Genomic DNA, 17,047 nt, shown 5'->3' with positions numbered 1-17,047 from the left:
TATGGAGTGTGGGAGAAAGAGTCGGAATCCAAGATGCTCAAATCTGGGTGGGCTCCCAGCAAACGCGCACCGAAGAAGTGAGGGGAGAAGGAAGAGAGGAAGAGAAACAGTGGGGGTGGGAAAGTGCTAAAATCCACGGGTTAGGGGGTGCAAATTACTTGCCTTGCCCCGGGTGCTGACAACCCACGCTACGCCACTGGGGAGAGTTAATGTCTGCAACTTCTACTTTTTAATCAACATTAGCTGGCAAAGTAAACTGAAAATAAGCACTCTGAGGAAAAAGGCATATGTGAGATACTGCAGGTGTGCCCTCATTGAGGAAATTCAGATGAATTCAAGTCATTATGAACTCACCTATGTCAGATTAAGCTACAAATTTGTAGCTTGGCCTGAAGAGATGACTAGGCTCAACTCTATTAGAAGGTTGCCAGCTTCATGGGCTCCCTGACAAAATGTCTGCCAAGGAATAACAAATTCTATAGCACCAATTTTCTAGAAAGCAAATTGATGCTCCAAATACTATGTTGTTCTCTAGTATGCTCTGGGAGGGACCATTCAAATTTAGAAATAGGTTTGAGGAAAATTGTTTCTCTCTTGAACTTCAATGGACTTGGTCCATTTTTTTCTCCTTCATTCCATGGCATGGATAGGACACAATGGGATGGGGTGGGGGATGAAGAAGCAGAGCATCCCAGATCCCAGATGTGTGAAATTTCATAAAATTGCATTTTATTATTTCTCCCACCTTACTATTTTGCTGAACAATAAGATACCATGTATGATGCTGGTGGTATGGAATGAGTCCAGGAATTTAATGTCATAACCATAAACAACATCCTGTCTTGAGTCACACTCCTTCAGGAGTATCCACTTCCCTGTAGCCATGAACTTTTCTGCTATATATTTGGTCCCAAATGGAAGGATACTACAGAGTAAAATCTTCCTTTCCGGATCCCTGCTCCTTAATTAATGCACTATATTCGTTTATATCATTCTATTTATATTCTGCCTTTTCTCCAACTAAATAATAGTCTTTATTTTTTTTCCTCTTCCTCCTCTTATCCTCACAATAACTCAATCAAGTAAGCTTAACTGACACATAATGGCTGCAAAACAGAAGCAGAGGGCCCTGAAGGAAAAATAATGCTGATGAATTTGAAATTTTATTTAAAAAATCTCTTAAGATTAGAATATATTTTTTTAATCCTTTAACCACATATGTTTCCCTTGATCCATTTGCATACATGTTTTAGCTCATTTTATTATACATTCTTTCACCTGCTCTTCTTCCATTTCAAATTTTAATAGTTGCTTGTACACAGTAGCAATAATATGGTCATCATTTGTACATAATTCTGTTTTAAATTCAAATTCAACCATATCTTTTTAAAAAATCTATTGTAAACCTTTCTGAACTTTAAACCTTTCTGACCAAACAATTAAAATGCATTTCACTCAAAACCAAAATATTGAACCCATCAACTAGGGAAAGCTTATCTTTAAGACAGATGGTTCGATTATGAATACCGGAATACCCCAACCAAAGGGCTGTGGATCCTGGCTGGCATGAGGACTGCATCAATATTCAGTAGTTGCAGTGACCTAAAGCATGGGGGTGGGGAGAAAGGACATTTTCCATTTGGGGGAGAAGGCTGGGAGAGGGAAGGAGGAAAGGAAAGCCAAGGCACAATAATCAATGAAGAACAAAAATATATTTCTCTCAATTTCACCCTCAGGGACCAGTGTTTCCCCTCTGCAATGAGAAAGCGACCTCAGTAGAAAGAAGATGGCTTGCTGTGGGGACAAAGAAATAACAAAGAGGAGCCTACAAATTTGGGGAAACCACAAGCATGAACCTACTGGGAGAATTACCCTGACTTCAGAATTATTCATTGGCTGGCTACTGCTAATTAAATATGGCTCTTTTTTTCCCTTTGATCTGTTTTGTAACAAACCCCTTCAAACATTCTGCACAACCTACTTTGTGTTTTCAAAAACAACCCCAATGATTGAGGGTTCATCTACTCACAAAGAGAGGATGCTACTTAATGACGTGTTTTATAAATTTGTATTTTAAAGACAAAGAGAAAAATGAAAAGGTTGAAGTCAGACAGGATCTCAGCCGGTTTGGCTACTTTGGGCTTCTGGTGTTGGCCAAATCAAGCTAATGGAGAGTAAATACATCCTAAGTAAATGCACTCATCTCTTTAATGCAGAAAATCATCTTCCTTCCAGTTATCACATAGGCAAGAAAATATTATTCTCAAAATATTCATAAATGACTTAGATGAGGGAACTGAAGGGGAACTCATCAAATTTGCAGATGACACCAAACTGGCAGGAGTAGCCAACACCCCAGAAGACAAACTCAGGATCCAAAAAGATCTTGACAAACTCGAACAATGGGCCCTATCCAACAAAATGAGTTTCAACGTGGAGAAAAGCAAAATCTTACACTTAGGCAGGAAAAACTAAAGGTACAAATACAGATTGGGCGAGACCTGGCTTAAAAACAGTAACTGTGAAAGGGACCTTGGAGTCCTAGCGCAGAGGTCCCCAACCTTTTGGGCACCAGGGACCAGTTACGTGGAGAGAGTTTTTTCCGGAAACCGGAGGGGGTGTGGTTTTGTGTGCTGCCTGCATGGGGCTTTCCTTGTTTGTGCGGACTGGTTGCTGGCATGCTGTGGACCAGTACTGGTCCATGGACCGGGGGTTGGAAACCCCTGTTCTAGTGGATGATCACTTGACTATGAGCCAGCAGTGTGCAGCAGCAACTAAAAAAGCTAATACAGTCCTGGGTTATATAGAGGCATAGAATCAAGATCATGTGAAGTATTAATATTGCTTTATAAAACCCTAGTAAGACCACACCTGGAATAGTGCAGCCAATTTTGATCACCATATCACAAAAAAATCTAAAGAAAAGAAGAAATAAGGGAGACATGATAGCAGTGTTCCAGTATCTGAGGGGCTGCCACAAGGCAGAGGGGGCCAGGTTGTTCACCAAAGCACCAGAGGGAAGGACGAGAAACAATGGTTGGAAACTGATCAAAGAGAGAAGCAACCTGGAATTTAGGAGAAACTTCCTGACAGTGAGGACAATCAACCAGAGGAACAGCTTGCCTCCAGAAATTGTGGGCGCTCCATCAGTGGAGATTTTTAAGAAGAGACTACACATTCACCTGTCTGAGATGGTATAGGTTCTCCTGCTTGAGCAGGGGGCTGGACTAGAAGACCTCCAAGGTCCCTTTAATTCTATTCTATTCTATTCTATTCTAACACCTAAATCTAATCAATGAGACCACCTGAGAAACTCAGAACACCTGAAAGGATGGAATCACAGCCCATTTCTGTATTGCTTCCCAAAAAATTACACGGACATGCTGAGGACATCATCAGGATTTAGTGAAGACTTTGCCTTTAAAGTTTAGCAATATCCCATGCAAAGAAGACAAATAGAAGATAACAATGCAGCCAAACACCTAACCCCATCCTGTAGAAGTATTTTGTTGGTCCCTACTCAAAATATAAGACTCTTAAAATAAATCAGAAGTTTTTATTAGACAAATGTGGAAGTGAAAGCATCTCTAGGAGCCAAACAGAGAAAGAGCAGCAATTTTTTTTCATCAAGGGGGCTCCTGAGGAAGTCATCATCACATCTCAAAATGGAGTGCTAATATAGCTTTATTTTGTATAAATTAACAAATAATATTGCTTCTCTTATGGATAGTGAAGCAGTTACAACAGTGGGGGAATTTATGTTTGGTCTGAACAGCTGCATCTGAACCAAGTTGATCTAGATCAGGGGTAGGCAACCTTGGCTCTTTTATGACTCGTGGACTTCAACTCCCAGAATTCCTGAGCCAGCCATGCTGGCTCAGGAATTCTGGGAGTTGAAGTCCACGAGTCCTAAAAGAGCCAAGGTTGCCTACCCCTGATCTAGATTCTAGAAGCATGCTGTTATTAATTACTTTCCTGGGTCATCCAGAGTTTACTTGAAATAGAGAAGATGATTCTGTATTATTCTCCAGGTGTCTTGCATTTCCATTCCCATAATCCCCGACCTGCAGGACTAGGCTGGGTCAGCATCCGACAGCTAAAATCCAATATTTCTGGAGAATATCAGAGATTGCTGAAGGCGGCAAAGATCGTTTGGAGTTACAAGAAAGTGGGAAAGGGGGGAATCTTTTATCTCTCTCGTGAGCTGCCCCAACTTTCCAAAGATGCCACGTGCACATACCCCGGCATCAAAGATGAGTGACCATACTGTAGTCCAAGCCAGAAGCATTTTTCTACAGTCCAGAAAAGGCGCGAGGGCAAGGGAGAGAGTCCAGCTCCAAAAGAGAGCCCTAACTTCCGCATCTCCCGGAGAGACTGGAAATGGGAAACGCAGTGGCGGATCTCCTCGGATCTAATTCCCCAAAAGACACATTGGAGCCGAAAGATCGCTTCTGGCAGAAGCCGCTACCATTAAGTGGCTCTTCGTTCGCCCCACACCCCACAACAGCCACTAATCCAACCAGGCTCATCTCCTCCCGGCAAGCAGGTGGCCGCCGCAGCCCTGGAGTTGTGCGCCTGGGGCACTTAAAAGTTAGCTGGATCTTGCAATAATTGAAGGAAAAGACAGAGAGGGTGAACTCGCCAAACCCAAACGGTGAGGTCTTCAGGAGAGAGCCCCGAGGTCGGGCCCAGAAACTCAACGGTTGTGAAGAATCAAATACGCATCCACTTTGCGATGCCGTCAGGAACAGAACCTGGGTATCTTCGTCTCCCGGGCCGCCAATTGCTCTGCGAAAGCTCTCAACAGACAACTCGAAGACACTTCCGGCGAGTTGTGGGAGCAGAGTGCGACCTCGGAGAGCAGACTGAATCCTGCTTCTCAGACGATGAGGCAGAAGAACCAAAGGAAATCTAAATCTTTTACTTTCTTCTGCACCTTAATACCTCTGCGCAACCAGGGGTGCACGAAACTCCCCCTCCCCAATTGATTGAGCACCTCTTACAAGGGATGAGTAAGCTCCTGACTTTTCCTTTGTTTACTCACTGTTTACCATAGAGCAGGGTTTCCCAATCACGGGGAAACCCTAGGGCAGGGGTAGGCAACCTTGGCTCTTTTATGACTCGTGGACTTCAACTCCCAGAATTCCTGACCCAGCCATGCTGGCTCAGGAATTCTGGGAGTTGAAGTCCACGAGTCATAAAAGAGCCAAGGTTGCCTACCCCTGCCCTAGGGGGTGCGAGATGATATTCCAGAGGGTGCAAAAACTTGGGTTTTCAAAATTAGTGTATATGCATAATTTGTTGCCGTTGTTTCGAACTTTTGTAAGGGGTGCGAGAATATATCAGAAGTGTTCTAGGGGTGCGGGGTATAAAAAAGGTTGGGAGCCATTCTGCCATAGAGGCACAGTAGCATCATCAAAAAGTGCAAAGGCATTATTAAAATGCTGAGATGTAATTATTTATTTCACAGGCCCCGATCATCAGAGTAACTTTTTGATGATGGGTGCCAGAACAACATATTTACAGAGAATGCCATTATAAAATCTGCAGGAAAAATGACATGGGGCTGAATTACAGGGCTTGCCAGCATACCGGTTTCTACACAACATTTTAGCCATACCATATGGCTAATCGTAACAAATGGGAAGTCACAGCCTTTTACTTGTAAACACCAGATTTTTCTGCACTTTTATCTTTTTTATCTAAACTTGCAACAACCAAAGCAAGCCCTTTTTATGTGTGATATATGAAGTTATCTACTGCAGTTGTTTTAGGATGGTTCATCTGTGAGGAAAAGCAACTATCACTACAATCATGGCTATAAGTCAGTAAAAGATCTGCATTTTGCATGCATCTCTCCACCTCTTCCTCATTATTTCATCAAATGTTTCTATTTTACAGGCATTTACAGGAGAAAAAAATAAATTGCTATATGTTCTCCTTTATCAGTGATGGCAAACCTTTTAGAGACCAAGTGCCCAAATTGCAACCCAAAACCCACTTATATATCGCCGGGTGCCGGGTGGGTGTGGCCCACTCGGCGGGTGCAGATAGTGGGCTGGGCAGACTGGGTGGGTGTGGCTGCAGTAGACATGGCAGATTAGGTGGGCATGGCCGGGGTGGGCGTGGCCACCTTGATGTTGCTTATGGGGAGGGACACCTGTGGGAGCCGGGCAGGATTGGGGGAGATGCAGGGGGTCTCTGGCGGGTGGGATGATGGGCTCCCCAATGGCGGCTCCAGGTTGGCTGGCCTTAGGCCAGTGATGGCGAACTTTTAGAGACCACGTGTGCTGGGGCGATGGCGTGTGCCTACAGAGGGCTCTGCGTGCCATTTCTGGCACACGTGCCATAGGTTCGCCACCACTGTCCTATATCAAAAGATGAATACTCACTACATAATTTTGAGAGAGAAAAAAAATAGAAAAATGGGGGGCTATACTTGCAGTAAAAAAAAACCTGAAAGCAAGCATTGATATTTCCAAGCTATTTCACATACTACAACAAACTATTCATGTGGGTAGAGCTTTCAGCATCTGTCATGTATAGCATTATATAGTTTCACACACACTGTATGCTGAAGTATTTAACATGCAAAGCAGTCCCATAAGAAATATCTAACAGTTTTGCAGTTTATTGTTTTTTTGTGTTACTTCCTAGATTCTCTTCAGAAACCAGAAAAGATTATAAATATCTTAATAAAAGTCTCTACATCTTTGCCTTGGGATACAGATGAACTTTATAAATTGTTTTGTCGTTGGTTCATTTATCCCATATCATCTCCAAGCCTTCATGTGGATAGACTTTTCCAATAATTTTTTAGTTTAAAAACAATGTAGTAGTAAAGTACAAATCCAAGCCAATTAATACTACACTTAAACAAGTACAACCATATCAAATATATACAATATCCATTTGCTTGTGAAAGCTGATTCACCACAAGTTACATTTTTCCAGATATTAAACATCATTTGACTTCCTTTACTCCATGTCTGATCCTATTTCAGAAGATTTGATTATACAATTCATTTGCATTAAAATATTTAAGCAGGGCATGTTATATAATAACAGCTAGCAAAAAGACTTCTTTGCTAGCACACAGAAACGGTGTTAAATGGGACAATTCACTCTTCTCCATTCATAACCTGACTTTTAAATCTTTGCTGTATGCATATCTTAATAACTCTCTACAACTGTCTAATTTATTTCCAGCGAATAATGCTGTATATATTATACACACTATGGAAAACAATAAATGTTCAGAAAACTAAATTTGGGGCATGGGAGGGGGAGGATTTTAACAGATTTCCAATTCAGGAGATAATGCAATTTCTGCAGAAAATATAAATGACTTAAACACTTTATACAGGCTGGAAATCAGTGCTCCAACAGGACTGTAAATATATCATAGCCTTATTGATAAAAAAAGTTTGCTTTTGAAAGATTTAAAGTTAAAATACACTGGAATGTGTATTTTCTTTGAACCAGTATTACAGGTAGTCCTTATTTAATGTCCATTCCTTCAGTGACCATTTGAAATTACAGCGGCATTGAACAAGAGGCTCTTGTGACAGGTCCTAATAATCCTTATAGGATTTGCCCCATGATAGCAACTAGGACTGTTGGAACTGCAGTCATAAGTTGGCTTGGTCACATGACATCATGCCTTACGACCCTATCACTTGGTAACGAAGTAATTAAATTGTTACATACTGAATATTAACGTTTTGAGCACTGAGTCTTTTGTAGGCACAGCCAACACAACAGTGTTAAGGGATGCAGTGCTACAGAGCTGATGTACATGAGAGTTACCTCACTCCTTCACAGGTTGGAGCAAGCATATATAGCCATGCCCAACAAAATCTCCACTGCCGAATACCAATAATTTTACAAGTGTGATTTTTTTTTTGTATTAAAGCAGTCCCTTCCATTCTACTTAAGGCTTTTTGGCATAGGCTTCTCATAATGGCATCTATTGGAAAATTAGTAATCATAGGGCGAGAGCTATACCTATTTTAATTTTCATATTAATAGCATGCTGAATACAGAAACATTTTGCCTACTTTTCCCCACATGAGCTAGCATGTTTCCAACTTGACGGAGATTTCCAAATACTATGTTAAGAGTATCAGAATGGGATTTGCTGATTATTCAAACTGACTTCTTAAAAGAAGTGATATCAGTTCTGCAGCATTCCTTTCCAAACGTTTGTTGAGCAGAGAGGATACAAAGCAACACAATGTGCTGTCGGTGTCTCTGTCTCTCCTTAACCACCACTTCTTTCCACACTTAAAGTTATCCCATGAAGTCAAAGATCAGAGGTTATGCATTAAAAAGAAGATAGTCTTGCTTTTCAATCCCAACCACCTTTTCCAACTGCAAATAGGATGATGTATGCTACATTATCAACAGAAAGGCTGCCTAGAAATTCTACTTTTCTTCAAAACACAGGAAAACAAAGAATGAGTGCATGCCCTTTTATTATAGGTTTAACTTTGGATGAGCATGCTGATAAAATATTTGAAGGTTGAGGGAAATGTTCTATCATCGATATAAATAATCAGCTTCGATATTAGCAGAAATCTCAGCTTCCCACTTGTCTCCATTGTTGAGCAGCTTCTCTTTGTTGTATAGGAGCTCTTCGTGTGTCTCAGTGGAGAACTCAAAATTGGGGCCCTGCAGAGACAGAGCAAAGAGACGTAGTAAAATCAAATCCAGACTGACATCTTAGTTAACAAAATCACCCATCCACTATCCCATTCACCTCCACAATGGCATCAACAGGACAGGCTTCCTGGCAAAATCCACAGTAGATACATTTGGTCATATCAATGTCGTATCGAGTAGTCCTGCGGCTACCATCAGCTCGAGTCTCTGCCTCAATAGTGATTGCCTGTTGAGAAAAAGGATTCTCAGAGTCAGGAGGGCACCCTGGGATTATTCAAAAATTAGCTGTAAACATCTTAGCAGTGGGATGTCAGGCAGGAGGATCTCCTACTCCCTCTCCTAGCTTGTTGCAAGTCTGACCCACAGAAATTATTCAATCCTGCTTTAGCATACTGACATTCCAAACTCCAGTTTTAGAAGTCTAGACAATCCAAGCTGAAATTTATCCATGCTATAATAAATTCATTTGGAATGAAGGACCTGAATCAAAGACATGCAACACTTAAGAAAACTAGAGAGGGATAATACCACAGAAGAGAAGGGATTCTTGAAGACAAAAGTGCTTTCGCTATAGCCAGCAGAATTTTAGCATTAGATGGAACATCCATTCCTAAATAACTTTCCCTTAGCGCTAGAGAAAATCCATGGTTTTAGCATTAACTTTAGAACTGTTTGCATGTGCGAAGAAATCAGATAATGATATAATTTGGGCTAAGCCCCTACATTAATAAAAAGCACTCTGTTTTTTTAATACAGTGTTTTTTTATTAATGTAGGGGCTTAGCCCAAATTATATCATTATCTGATTTCTTTGCACATGCATACAGTTCTAGAATTAAATTATTAAAGACTTTTATGAGATACTTTATAAAGCAGAGGAAATTTCAAAAGAAAAAATACAGAAGTTCCTAAAAAAAGCAGACTTACCAAAAATTCCAGAGAATATTCAAAATATATTAAATCGGAAAATATCAATGATAAAAGAGGCCATAAAAAGGCAAAAAATGGTAAGTCCCTGGGCCCAGATGGATTACCTATGGAGCTCTACAAATCACTACAAGATATACTAAGCCCAATATTGAAAGAATTGTGTAATGAAATACTTTTGGAGGCTAAAATATCAAATACATGGACTGAAGCTAATATTTCCTTAATATCCAAAGAAGACTCTGACTTGACGCAAATAAAAAATTACAACCAATATCGTTATTAAATGTAGACTACAAAATTTTCGCTTCAATAATAGCAGAAAGACTAAAGAAATTCCTGACCGAATTTATACATACAAACCAAAATGGCTTTCTACCTAAAAGATAGATAAAAAATAATTTAAGAACGATTCTAGATGTTTTAGAGTGGTATGAAATTCATTCAGGGAAAAAGATGGCTTTAATATTTCTAGATGCACAGAAAGCGTTCGACAACGTAAACTGGCAATTTATGTTCCAGCAACTAGAGCAGGCATGTCAAACTCACGACGTCACATGATGTCGCACGACGTATTGGGACTTTTTCCCCATTGCCAGCAATGTGGTGGGCGCGGTTTCGGCATGACGCATCCGGCCTGTGGGCCGGCAGTTTGACATGCCTGAACTAGAGGAAATGAACTTTGGAGAAAATTTTACAAATGTAATCAAAACGATTTATCATAAACAAACAGCTAAAATAATTGTAAATGGAGATTTTACAGAAAACTTTGACATTAAAAAAGGCACAAGAGAGGGATGCCCACTATCTTCACTATTATTTATATTAACACTGGAAATATTGAATAGAAATATTAGACAAGATATAGAAATTAAAGGACTGGAAATAAAAGATGAAAAATACAAACTACAAGCATTTGCAGATGACTTGGTTTTCATATTAGAAGAACCGCTTGAAACAAGCGTTAAGCTTATGGAGAAAATATAAGAATTTGGAGAAGTGGCAAGGTTGAAAATAAACAGAGAAAAGACTAATGTGCTAACTAAAAACTTAACAGAAAAACAAAAAAATAGATTAGGAAAAAAACAAACCTTCAAATAGTTAAAAATATTTGGGAATTTACTTAACAGCAAGATGTGCAACAATAAAAGAAGACAACTATGTAAGATTGTTAAAACAAATAAAATGGAATCTGGAAAAATGGAAAAACTTACAACTTTCAATACTGGGGAGAACAGCAATAGTGAAAATGAATATCTTACCAAAAATACTCTTTTTATTTCAAACGATATCTATAAGATTGGGGAAAAACATTTTTGATGAACTAAATACAACAATACTGAAATTTATCTGGCAAGGAAAAAAAGGTAGAATTAGACTGAAAATGTTACAAGAAGCGAAAGAAAATGGAGGACTTGGACTGTTGGATTGGACGCTATGCTACCAAGCAACTATATTAACATGGCTAAAAGAATGGATAGTGCTTAAGAGATAAAAGACTATTATACTTAGAGGGGCATGACCTACAACTTGGATGGCATGCCTTTCTGTGGTATGGGAAGAATAAAATACATAGATACTTTCAAAACCACTTTATAAGAAGTGCACTTCTTTTAGAATGGGAAAAAACAAAAGCGAAAATCTATATTAAAATACCTGGGTGGCTTTCAACAATAGAAGCATTTGCTTACCCAAACTTAATCAATTACTAGAAAGTTGTGACTTATAAAGATATTTTAGACAATGAAGGAAAACTGAAAGACAGAAAAGATTTACAAGAACAAGGTATTGAACTATCATGGTGGCCATACTTGCAAATTCAAACAAGATATGAAAAAGATGCTACAACAGGATTTTATAAAGAACAGACAGAATTTGACCAGATACTGCTAAAAACAGATGAAAAATTGATTAAGAAACTCTATAAATATTTGTTAAACTTAAAGATGGAAGAGGAACAAGTAAAAGAAGCAATGATAACATGGGCAAAGAACTTTGGACATAATATAGAATTAGAAAACTGGCAAAGATTATGGGAAATAAATGCTAAATGAATGAAAGCGGTGGCTTACAAAGAAAACTTATACAAAATGTTTTACAGATGGCATCTTACACCAGTGAGATTAGCGAAAATGTTCAAAAATACATCAAATAAATGTTGGAAATATAAACAAAAAACAGGTACTTATCATATCTGGTGTACATGCTCTAAAGCTAAAAGAGTTTGGTCAAAAATACACATATGGTTGGAAAAAATGACTAAAAAACATATAGATTTCAAACCAGAACTGTTTCTGTTAGGCACAATAGGAGAAAACTATGAGAAAGATTGTATATACTTAATTTTACATGTATTAACTGCAGCAAGAATTGTATTTGCCCAATATTGGAAAAATGAAAACTTATCAACAGAAGAACTACTAATTAAGAAAATATTAGCCTGTGCAGAAATGGACAGATTGACATTAAAAATAAAAGAGAAAGTATACTCAGTGTACTTTAGAATATGGGACCATTTTTACCAATGGCTAGAAAAGCGAGTTAGAGAGAAAGGAACATGAAATGTACTATGTAACATTGAATATATACTAATAAGAAAAAGACTATTGAGCGATTAACTAACATATTATGATAATATAGAAATTAACTCTTACTAATTGTTTTTAAATACATGAACCCAGACAATATGCTGTTTGCTAAATATGAAGAATGTTATTTAAAAAAAAAACCAACCCTAATCCTAACACTACAAAAATTAATAAAATATGTACAAAAATAAATAAATAAAAAGCACTGTGTTTCAGTTCTCATTAACACCTCTCCTGCGCGAGCTGCACTGGCTGCCTGTGGCCTTCCAGGTGCGCTTCAAGGTGTTAGTAACAACCTTTAAAGCGCTCCGTGGCAATGGACCTAGGTATTTGCAAGACCGCCTCCTACCAAACACCTCCCTTCGACCAGTCCGCTCCCACAGAGAGGGCCTCCTTAGGGTGCCGTCGGCCAGACAATGCCGGCTGGCGACCCCCAGGGGGAGAGGAGAGCCTTCTCTGTGGCAGCTCCTGCCCTCTGGAATGACCTACCCCCCGACCTACGTACAGTTGCGGACCTGCGCCTTTTTCGCCGAGCCCTGAAGGCTCATCTATTCTGTGCGGCCGGCCTGGCGTAGTTTGATTATGTTTTAGTGGGGGTTTTGTATGGGGTATTTTTAGAGCAGGCCTGTTATTTAATTTGATTTTAGACAGAAATTTGTGTATATTTATTGTGGTTTTTATTATCGCCTGTTCACCGCCCTAAGTCCCGTAAGGGAGATAGGGCGGTATATAAATTCAATAAATAATAATAATAATAATAATAATAATAATAATAATAATAATAATAATTATTATTATTATTATTATTATTATTATTATTATTATTATTATTATTATTATTATTATTATTATTATTAGCAGGTTGTGAGTGGAATTCTGCAGCCGAGAGACATATTCACTGAGATTACAGAAACTCTTCACATATATATTGTCACATCCAGGCTTCACTGAATTCCTTGCAACTTACCTATTCTATATGGGACTTCTGGGAATGTACTTCCAGAAGGGAAATTAAATCACCTACCAGGCTGGAAAATATTAGAGCACAGGCTTTAGGAAGCTACCCAGAGCTTCATCTAGTTCCCTCCTGCTGCAAGGAAAATATCTTCCATCATACAAACGAGAAAATAAGGTGCAGCCATAGAGAAGACACGAGGCCCATCTTATGACAGCTCCTTAACCCAGCTCACAATTTTCATCTGTAGTAGCTAGGAATCAAATGCTTTTTGCATCAAATTTTGCAATATTTTGGAAAAAGCTTATTAAAGCAGCACATGTGGGAAAAGAAGGAAAAGTTGAAAAAAGAAGCCTCACCTGAGCAGGGCATACAGCTTCACACAGCTTGCAAGCAATGCATCGCTCCTCTCCAGATGGGTATCTGCGCAGGGCATGCTCTCCACGGAATCGGGGACTCAATGGGCCTTTCTCAAAAGGATAGTTTATAGTGGCAGGCTCTCGAAATACATAACTCATGGTGGTAGCTAAACCTAATTTCAAACGGAACAAAATTACACCATTGGTGTAAGTAAGCCGAAGAAGAGCAAAACTGGTGCCCTCAGAGGTTTGGGACTGCAATTTCATACTCTCAGTCATACCAAATGAGACAAATGTGAACTGGAATCCAATTTATCTAAGAACACCAGGATGCCAAATTCTGAAATTCATTATGAGATAAATGTGAACTGGAATCTAATTTATCTAAGAACACCAGGATGCCAAATTCTGAAATTCATTATGCACGCGCACGCACACACACACGAGACCCGGTGAGAACTGCAGAATGCCAGAAGAGCAGGCAAGTATATATATATATCCCACTTCAAAGTAAGTACGGTGAAGATCTGTTCTCCCTTGTTCAAAAATACAGATGACCAAACGGGTTAAATTTACAGGAAACGAAATGCCAACTGAATGGTAGAAAAAATCTTAACAGTAGGTTCAAAGTGGAGCCAGCTGCCCTCAGAAATGGAGGCCTCCTTTGACACTGAATAGGGAAGCTAGACAGGGATTTGTCATGGCTGCTTTAATTCGGATTCCTACATGAAAGAGAGGGTTAGACTAAAATGCAAGGATCCTCCTCATGCTGCAGTTTTATAGAATACAGATGTTTTCTATCTATTAGGAGTCTGTCTTCAAATGCCCATTCCAATTTAAAAAAACAATAACAATCCACACATTAGAACACTGTTTCTCAACCTCAGCAACTTTAAGATGTGTGGATTTCTGAGAATTCCCAGGCCAGCATGTATGGCCTGGGACAGGGGTAGGCAACTTTGGCTCTTTTATGACTCGTGGACTTCAACTCCTAGAATTCCTGAGCCAATTCTGGGAGTTGAAGTCCATGAGTCATAAAAGAGCCAAAGTTGCCTACCCCTGGCCTAGGAAAAGAAAATAAATTATATATCCAACGGTTAGGCTGCAAGGACAAGAGGAAGCATAATAGGACAGAACAACTAACTTCCTTAGGGTAAACCATTTTATGTCATTTCACTTAATGCTCAGAAATAACAGCCATCACTTTTCTCATTACTTCTCACCTCGAATAAGTTCTGTCCACAAGAGAGTCTGTGCAGCTTTATCAGTGACCGATTTCCAGTCTGCTGGCTCCTCCTTTGCATTCACATACTCTGCAGCAAAACAACAATGAGGAGGGAATTGTTGCCATTCAGAAGTCTCAAAGACATCACAGAAGCATTTTATAGGAAAGAAACAATAACCTAGCGAGAAGTATTAAAACAAGAACATGGAGAACGTTAAGACGAAACCAAGCGAGCAGCTGACTGCAGGTGGATTTAGCTTTGAATGGTTTTTGTGTGCACAATTAAGAGAAAGATTGAAGATAGATTACAGGACATTTGGAACCGAGTAACAGAAGACAGAATTTGAAATTGAAATGCACAGATGAACGTGTAATTTGCCAAACTCTTCAACTCTTGCTGAAATTTGAAATGTAGGACAAACAAGAGAATGTATGATAGAATAGCCTAAGAATTTTGGACATAACATACTGCTGGAACAGTAGGAAAACATGTGGTTAGAAGGATTGAAATTCACATAATGTTATAACCTATAAGAGTATGTTGGTAAATTGATAGACTGTTGGCATATGACTCCAGAATAATTATCCAGAATGTATAAAGGTACTTCAAATTTATGCTAGAAATGTGGACATACACAAAGAGGTTGGGTTTTTTTTTTCATGCTTCATGGACTTGTAAAAAGCAAAACAGTAAATTTTGGATTCAAATACATATACCGATAAAAAGAATTTTAAAGATTAAAATTCAACTGACACCAGAACTATTAGAAAAAAGATTATTTTTACATATGAACCCTGCTGAGAGACAACTATACACACAAAAATGGAAAGATGCCATAATACCTCCACAGGTATTTTGATGATGATCTAGCACAGATGACAAAATTAACTTGTTAGCTTAGAAAAAGATCAACTACTACATTTAGTAGAAACTGGAAAACCTTTATAGTGTTTTTGATGAAAAAAGAAAAAAAATGAAGTGATGATTTATGGATTTGATGATGAGCAAGGGTAGATTATAGAAAAAAGGGGCCATTATATATATATATAAATTAGTTTTCTAATTTTCCAATTAAACATTTAAAAAGCAACGTGGTGACTGGGTAATCAATAATTCAATAACATACATAAATCTTTAGCACAAATCTCAAGTTACAACATCAGATATTTCCTCTCTTTTTCCCTTAATATCTACTATCTCATGTTGAGCTAATATAGTTCTTATTGTTATCAACTAAGTAAAACCATCTTTGTTACATTTATCAATAATGTTTAGCTTATACATATCTTAATTGTGTTTGCATTCAATCCTTATATACAATCAATGTCCTGATATTGCTTTTTTCCCAGGATTTAATTTCCCCTCAATAGTCAACTTAACATTTGATATACTATAATTTCCAAGCTTTAGGTGACCAGAGTTTCCCTTATCTCAACTTCTACATTTTCCCCTTTTTATAACAAAATCTAATATTCTAAATATACATCTTATCTATTTGGATATAATCTTATTTTATTTTCTAAAAGTTATCTATTTTTCACCATATTAAACCAAAAGTCTATTAATCTTATTACACATCTTACCTATTCAATTATAATGTTAGTACTTTATTTTCTAAAAATGATCTATTTTCTACTATATTCAACCCTCTACAGTAGTATAAAATTCCCCTCTAATAAATCAAAACCCTAGTTTCTTTCAGCCTTACTCTGGCTTTTTCTTTTGCCAACTAACCTTCCATGTCAGTACTTTTGAATCCTCAAACAGTTCTCCCTCTATTATTATATGTATTATTTGAAATAAGAAAGACCATTTAATTACAGTTTTTTTGGAAGAACATCAAAAGGAACCTTTGATGTTATCTTAGAGAGGGTAAAATATGAATGTACATACACTACTATTAAGAAGACCAGAAGCCACTTGTTTATTGTTTATTATTTTTCCCTTTTTTCTAATTTTCTTTTTAAATTTTATATTAACTTTCTCCTTTATCTTTAACTTAAAATTCGAATTGTTTTTACCCTGTAGAAAAACTTCTGTAATGAAATTTATACAGTAAATACATATAAAATAAATCATTATACAAAGATGACCACGCTAATAAAAGATTTATTATGGAAACTGCACAAACAGAAGCATAGGTCTCAATGTTCTTCGGGGGGCAAAAATCTTGCAAAGAACATTGTCCATGTCCAAGGACACTGGTAACTGTTTCCTTGCCTGTCCTATTCCCAGCAGAATCCATGAATTATCTTACAAATAACGACTTTACAAGTTGCACCAGCACAGCATAATTTTCTGGGCACTACATCTCACTGAGAAAAACTGC

General features: G+C 38.2%; 1 protein-coding gene across 1 annotated transcript in view; it reads right to left on the bottom strand.

Annotated features, from left to right (window-relative positions):
• Window positions 1-6,718: 6,718 nt before the first annotated feature.
• The window catches only part of LOC107296169 (NADH-ubiquinone oxidoreductase subunit 8-like), a 17,464-nt gene continuing 7,135 nt past the window's right edge, over window positions 6,719-17,047 (bottom strand). Inside the window, exons 4-7 of the mRNA XM_015825515.1 lie at window positions 14,716-14,805; window positions 13,493-13,665; window positions 8,762-8,890; window positions 6,719-8,673 (exon numbers count right to left, since the gene is read on the bottom strand). Of these exons, the coding sequence (XP_015681001.1) occupies window positions 8,542-8,673; window positions 8,762-8,890; window positions 13,493-13,665; window positions 14,716-14,805 (524 nt within the window). The 3' untranslated portion in view covers window positions 6,719-8,541. The remainder of the gene's footprint in view (window positions 8,674-8,761; window positions 8,891-13,492; window positions 13,666-14,715; window positions 14,806-17,047) is intronic.

The sequence above is a fragment of the Protobothrops mucrosquamatus genome, unplaced genomic scaffold (assembly GCF_001527695.2).
Source record: "Protobothrops mucrosquamatus isolate PMUCROS unplaced genomic scaffold, P.Mucros_1.0 scaffold2675, whole genome shotgun sequence".
Lineage (NCBI taxonomy): Eukaryota > Metazoa > Chordata > Lepidosauria > Squamata > Viperidae > Protobothrops > Protobothrops mucrosquamatus.
The sequence above is the reverse complement of the archived record's forward strand: the minus strand, read 5'-3'. Positions and strand labels throughout refer to the sequence as shown.